Source organism: Arachis ipaensis, chromosome B02 (genome assembly GCF_000816755.2).
Source record: "Arachis ipaensis cultivar K30076 chromosome B02, Araip1.1, whole genome shotgun sequence".
Taxonomy (NCBI): domain Eukaryota; kingdom Viridiplantae; phylum Streptophyta; class Magnoliopsida; order Fabales; family Fabaceae; genus Arachis; species Arachis ipaensis.
The window spans coordinates 86162897-86170342 of NC_029786.2; the positions used below are offsets into that span (position 1 = coordinate 86162897).

A 7446-nucleotide genomic window follows, 5' to 3' on the forward strand; every position below is an offset into this window, starting at 1 on the left:
TTGTGTTTATTAAAAATTATTTTTAATTTAATTTATTAAATATAAATACTATATTTAAAAAAAAAATATTTTTTAAAAACTCTTTTATAAAAGCATTGCACAGGTCCCAGGTGTAAGCGTGTCACCATACGTTTCTTCGTCTAGTCTCTAGTGTGCTGTTTGACAGTGACAAATGTGGCATCATCCATCACTTCAACACACTCACCCTAATTATCTATTAATCATAATATTTTTCTCAAACATGAATCAGAATCACCCTTGTTATAGTTTTTCTTTTTTTCTTTTTCAATATATACATTTTTGCAGCTTCTCCAGGGACGAACCATGGTGGTTCATTCTTCTCCCCTCTCTTTTCAAGTACTGTTTCTTGTTCTCACGATTTTGCTGCAGATAGAATCTCATCAGATTGAAGATGTTGCTGCAAAAGTTGAACACCTTCCTGGTTTTGATGGCCCACTCCCCTTTCACCTTGAAACTGGGTACGATCAGCATATATGTTCACGGTTCACCACTTTTGTGTATTTTTGATATCCACCATTGACTCTTATTCTTTTGTTTATTATTTTTTATGAAAAATAACTAGAAATTCTAATTCATTCTTTTAAGAATTTAACTTTATACATTCAATTAACTAACGTTATGAAAAAATAATTTTTTTTTATATTGATTATGTAAATGATCGTATAAAAAAAATGTGATTAGATAATTATGTAAATGAGTTGACATTATTAATATATTAAAATTAAATTCTTCTTTTAATTAAAATATTTTATTTTTATGTGTTAAAAATATATATTTTGAAATTTTTACTCATTTAAATATTGATAGAATTTTTTTTAAATCAAGGAACTCAACACAATATGATAGAGAAAAAAGAACATCAAAATATAAATAAAAAAAATTAATGATTAAATTAGTTCTTAAAAAATAAGTTTTTTTAAATTTGTGTTTGAATTATTTTATCAACCAAATTGGTTCTTTAAATATTACAAAATAATCACATTTGTCATTCCATCACTCTATTAATAATTTCTATCAATGATTGGTGATGTAAAATGTTAACTAATAGCATACATGACATCTAGTATGTCCAATTAGACGCCGATAAAATATGTTTATGAAAATTTATCTATAATTACTACATTATATTAGAATTAGGATTTATGTAATTGAAAAAATAGACTAAATCGATAAATTTTTATAAACATATTTTGTTAGTGTCTAATTAGACATGTCAAGTATTATGTATGTTGTTTCACATTATCAACAATTAGCAAAAATTGTTAACAAAGTGAGAGAAAAACAAAATGTGGTGAATTTATAATCTTTGGATGAATAATTTGATTGATAAAATTTTTCATAAATGAATTTTAAAAAAATCCCATTTTTCAATAACTAATTTAATTATTAACACTAATTTAATACAAATTCAACTTTCAATACGAGGTTTATGTCTTTTACTACAGGTACGTGGGATTGGGGGACACAGATGATGACTTGCAAGTATTTTACTATTTTATTAAGTCAGAAAATGATCCTAAAAATGATCCTCTTATGCTATGGCTGACTGGTGGTCCTGGTTGTTCTTCATTTTCTGGCCTTGCCTACCAAATTGGTAATACCACTCTTCATTCTAATATCTTTTCTTAAACTTTACACATTTATGCATGTCTTCTTTAATCTCTATTTAGCCGAAATTTATCTGTAACGGTTTTATACTCAACACAAAATGTGCTAATTCAAACAAGATATTCACTGTCCATATACTTAAAGCTAAGCAAAAATCTAGTGTGGATGATGCTGCATTTGAGATATGTGTCACTTGATCAAATTCAATCATATAAATATATAATAATAGTCCATTTACCGATGTTTGGTTAGTGCAAATAGTTTAGGTACTAATTTCTCATAAACAAAGTTTTGGGTTTTAGATCTTGTGAATGGAAAAATAGTTTTGTGATTTCATTGTTTTACCCTGTTTGCTACAGGTCCGATAAAATTTAAAATTGAGGAATACAATGGGAGCTTACCTAATTTGGTCTTGAGGCCACAGTCATGGACAAAGGTACTGCAATTTATCCTCAAGAGTTATTGCATTTGTTTCTTGAACTATATCCAAATTTTGCAATGGTAATTTCTGTTCATTATTTAAGCATGTTGTTGTAAAATCTATGTATTAATTAATGTTGGTAGTAGATATAATATTTAGACAACTCCTAAAAGTTGTCTCTTTTATTTGGTAACTAATTCAAATAGTTTATAACTTTAGTTTGAAAGGTTTAACCAACCAAAGAAGATTTATAACATTTTCGAGAGAATTCGTCTATAGACTTCACAGTTCACACCCCAGTTGCTCACAAACAAAGTTGTCCAACAAATAGTACAACCCCAAATAGTTGTTCACATCCTTTTTTATGTGATTTTTTCTTTTACAAAAGAAAATGTTATTGGAAAGTGTTATTTTGCTAATCATTTCAATGTTTTTTCAGGTCTCTAGCATTATTTTTGCTGATTTGCCAATTGGAACAGGCTTCTCTTATGCCAAGAATGTCACCGCACATCGCAGTCATTCGAAATTAATTAACCATACCCATCAATTTATTAGGAAGGTAAAGTCTCTTTGCTTGTGTTCATGTCTCTGCTAGCCACTAGAAATTTTATAAAAAGGAGCCAAATTAAATACAAAATAAATTAAAATATAATAAAATAAAAAATCAATAAAATATAATTTATAATATATTGAGTAAAGTATTATTTTTATGGGATAAGTTTTATTTGTATTTCTAATGTTTAAATTGTTCTATTTGTATAAGTAATTCAATATTATCCTGCTATCAATTATACTAATAGATCAGATTGTATTTTTCAATTATTCTCACTTGGATGTATTCATTCTCAATTAAGTCTCACTTGGATGTGTTCAATTTTAATATTGTACCCAAAATTTGTGTCCATATTTAATTATATCCCTAAAACAGTGAATTATATAAATATTGCAAGGATTAGTTTCAATTTTAATGAATTATTATCTGGAGTGGATAATTAGTTCTGACCTAAATATTTTTGTATTCTAATTTTAACAAGAGATTTTTAAAGCTCCAACTAAAGTTCATAATGTGTAATTGACGGCAGGATAGCATTAAATCACTTTTACAAACGTTAGCGATACAAATAGGATGATTTAAACATTAAGAACACAAATATGACTTATCCTAAACGTTGAAAATAAAAACGATACTTTACTCATTCTTTTTTTGATTGTTCATAATGTAGTGTACTTTGAGCTTTATTTGGGAGAATCTTTATTATTAAGTTGTCATTACTTATGATGCTGCCCTTCTTAAATCTTAATGGTTGTAGTGGCTTCTGGAACACCCGGAATTTCTTTCAAATAAATTTTACATGGGAGCTGATTCATACTCCGGTATTGCTGCACCGGGTGTTGTTCAAGAAATTTTAAATGGTATAAATTTTTTATTGGCTCAAGTAATTACTATAAGAAATGGCTAATATCTTAATAATTTATTATAATCATCATGCTGAAAATGTTTCTTAATCATTTTAATTATCACTAATATTACTAATTATCGGTTGTTTTTCTTTTCCAAGTCATGATTGGTGTGTTTTTCTTTTGGACATTATAAACTGGTTTGCACTTCACACCCCTCAAGTTTTGCAAAACATGAGTCCTTTTACCTTATCTTTCATATAGGATAGCTTCATTGGTTCTATATAATTATTACCAAAATAATATAATAATTCATAATAATCTTCTCTTAGAAGGTTTTATGAAATATCTTTTAGATAAGCTTAATTTTTTTTACCATTCATACACATATAAAGCTTTATTAACTCACATGATTTTGATTAAACAACTGTTATTCAATTTCCTTGATTAACAGGAAATGATCAAGGTCTTCAACCCTGGATAAATCTCCAGGTTTGTCATCAGTTTGTTTGACCATTTTTTTATTAATGTTTTTTGTTATTGATAAATTAATATAAAAAGATTGCCTAACATATAATCAAAATCTTTCGCCTTTTTACCTTAGTCTTTTAACATGGATCGAACATCCTCCAATTTTAAGCATTACAAACTCACCCGCACCATATTCACACATACGGTACGAGCCTGGTATACTTGTTGCAAGGCATATATAATGACCACTAGACTAATTCCTTGTGTCCGGTTAAGTGAGTTCTTAATGATAATCCTGATGCAAGTGGTTCAATTGAGTCCAAAAAAGGAAAAAAAAATCCATTTTGAATGCGGTGTGTTTGACAATAGTTCTATTGGATTTGGTTAGTGTCCTTGAAACACAGACACATAAACAAATACACAAAGATACATAAATATAAAGATACACAAATTTTATAATGTGTTTGGTAATAATGTACAAGACACGCATGTATAAATCAAATGTTAATTTTATCCTCTGCATCTTATGTATTGATAATTTCAAAAATAATTAGGGATGAAAAAGTCAAATTTTGTGTCATATGCATAGTGTCTCCTGTCTCAACTTTAAGGAGGAACACTAAATATATGTATTTTGTGTGTATATATGTATTACCGTATCTATCTAAATCCTTGTCTCACCAAACAAACGCTGGACGTATACTGGCATGTCTAACAATTAGTGTCCATGTCTCAACAAATAAACACAACCTTATATAAACTATGAAGACTAATTAATTGGCTTAATTTTTCACAGGGTTATCTATTAGGAAACCCGATTACCACTGGAAAAGAGTCAAATGATCAGATGCAATATGCTCATGGAATGGCACTTATTTCCGATGAACTCTATTTGGTAATATAGTTTAATTATTAAGTATTCAATTTCATTATTTATTCAATGTTGATATACTTATTTTTGTAATGTCCATTTAACAAAAATGTTCCAAGGAAACTCCAATGATCTCTAATTTTCTGTAATCTATGGACAGTCTTTGCAGAGAAATTGTAAAGGGGAGTATATTGATATAGATGCCAAAAATGAATTGTGTTTAAGAGACATGCAATACTATCAAGAGGCAAGTATTAATAATTATCCAAACTTTTATTATTTTATTCACTTTTTCCCTTTTTTGTTTTAAAATAATTGTCGTTTTTACTTTCTATGTCAAAATACATTGATTTTCCAATGATATAAAAAAATGAAAACGAAAAATTAATTTAAAAGTTAAAACAAAGGAATACAACACGATTTTTGTTAAAATTGATAAACATTTTTTTTCTTATGTTCAGTGCCTTTCGGGGATTGATCCATCGTACATTTTGGATAGCGATTGCAAGGTTGATTTTCCTATGGATGATCAAGGGACACATGGGAGACTTTTGATTCAGAAGTTGGAGGGTCCTCTTAGTTCATATCTAACTGTGCCAACAGTGACCTGCCAAGTACTTTTGTCAATCATGTATATAGCTAATTATTTTGAAAAATTTTTAAGTATATCGGTGTTTTATATTAAATTTTAACCATCGATTTTAGTTATATATATTATATATATTTTTTATAGTTAAGATGAATGGTTAAAAATTATACTACACATATTTATTTATTTATTTTTTTTTTGGTTTACCCAAACGGTATCCCCCAACCTGACTTGGTTGGTCGAGTGGTCAGCTCACTCGTCCGCTTAAGCAAGTGTCGGGAGTTCGAACCCCGCCTTGTGCATGCAGCAACCTATTGGCCAGCGGCAGACCCTTAAATGGAGCTCAGATCCGCGACGGATTAGTCCTTAACATATTTATTTTTTTGATTGTCTATGATATCCATCAACCTAACAGGCCAAATCCATATAAAAAAATTCATCCACACACGTTTTGAGTCCATTTTGATTTCAATCTGATTTTTCTGTGTTTTCTTTCGTAGGCTTATTGTTCTTTCCTTACCACCCAATGGGCCAACTCCCAGAGTGTTCGCAAGGCATTGCATGTGAGAGAGGTATGTCATGTGTAGTGTTTGATCCAATAATAAATCTGCAATAACTTCCTTTGATATTATTGGATCAAACACTACTAAGGTAACTTCATTTCACAATTAACTAGTATAAAACCGTAGTGTACATAATTTATTTTATTGTATTTTTTATAGTCTATTTTTAAAAAGATTAATATATATCATTGATTGTTGAAAAAAACTGTTAACGAAGTAATAGAAAGACAAAAATAATAAATTCATAATTTCTAAAAAATTAATTTAATTGATAAAATTTTTTAAAAATAAATTTGAAAAATAATTTAAAGTTCAATATTTTTCACATCGAATTAGTAGATTTTAATAATAATAAATTAAGAATGACATATTAATATAGAGACGAAGTAGCTTAGATATTGCAAAGATGAAATTAGACATTTTTAAATACTTTTCGATAAACTACGTTATTTGTTTTAGTAGAATTATTTAAATTGTCATGAGAAATGATAATTTTAAGTCCATGTTTGTTGATGACTCTTGAGCCTGCCACATAATGTTGGCAATAAATAAAAATCGGTTACTTAAAAAGTAAGTCTACATGATTCAAAAATTGTATTTGATTTTTATTAATTGTCATATTATAAGAGAACATCAAATTGAGATAAATAAGATAAATTGAGATATTATAAATTTTTTATCTAATTCCTTATATAATTACTGAAAGTATTTGTATAAAATCTTTATCGAAGACATCTGTTATTACTTTGAAAAGTTAATTATTAAACTGTCAATTTTTTTTTTCAAATGTCAGTTTAATTTTACAATGATTCATTGACCTTTTCTATCAACTTTGGAGTGAAAGTAGATTTTTTTTTTTTTTTTTAACTTTTATAATCGTACGAAATCAGACTCATGCAAAATCGCAAGTAAGATTGTTAATAATTGAACTTATTTGATAAAATTAACTATTTTATATAGTAAAGATAATTTTATAGATTACATAGTAGGCAAGCCATAGAAATGTATATTGCTAGCATAATACTTTTCTTTTTATTCATCTTCAACAGTAATCATTTCTTCCCGTGTAATATCTTCATTCTTTAACATGCTTCTTGTAATGGTTTTTAAAGAATGTTAGGGACTAACAATTTTTGTAATTTATAGTCATCAAGTAGTCATTAATAATGTTTTTAATGGTGTGAGATTACTCACTTTTCTTTTGCTGATTATATGCTGGCCAAAATTTAATAAAGTTGTTAGTCTTCTAGACTTTTCCATAGTTTTTACATTGCTTTATTATCACAATCTTCCATCCAAAATCTGAAACAGAAATATTAAATACTTAAACTGAAACTCAAATTATAGGGAAAAAAAAACTAATGATTATTATAATCATCATTTTTCACGGCAAATGATATGACAAAACAATAGATTATATAAACCTCAATCATTCACCTATCTACCATTCATATGTCGAGACACCAAATATAATATCAAAAATAATAATAATTATCTCTTTAAA

The 7446-nt window shown here is 27.7% G+C and overlaps 1 protein-coding gene across 2 annotated transcripts in view; it reads left to right on the forward strand.

Moving 5' to 3' along the window:
* The window catches only part of LOC107625589 (serine carboxypeptidase-like 2), a 26165-nt gene continuing 18881 nt past the window's right edge, over positions 163-7446 (forward strand). The window contains exons 1-10 of one of the 2 annotated variants that reach the window (XM_021116092.1): positions 163-479; positions 1467-1615; positions 1989-2065; positions 2490-2609; positions 3361-3463; positions 3903-3940; positions 4716-4814; positions 4951-5037; positions 5252-5440; positions 5895-5951. In XM_021116092.1, coding sequence (XP_020971751.1) covers positions 325-479; positions 1467-1615; positions 1989-2065; positions 2490-2609; positions 3361-3463; positions 3903-3940; positions 4716-4814; positions 4951-5037; positions 5252-5440; positions 5895-5951 — 1074 coding nt within the window. In that variant the 5' untranslated portion in view covers positions 163-324. Of the gene's footprint in view, positions 480-1466; positions 1616-1988; positions 2066-2489; positions 2610-3360; positions 3464-3902; positions 3941-4715; positions 4815-4950; positions 5038-5251; positions 5441-5879; positions 5952-7446 lie in introns of both variants that reach the window. The other variant, XM_016328268.2, reaches the window with a different exon arrangement.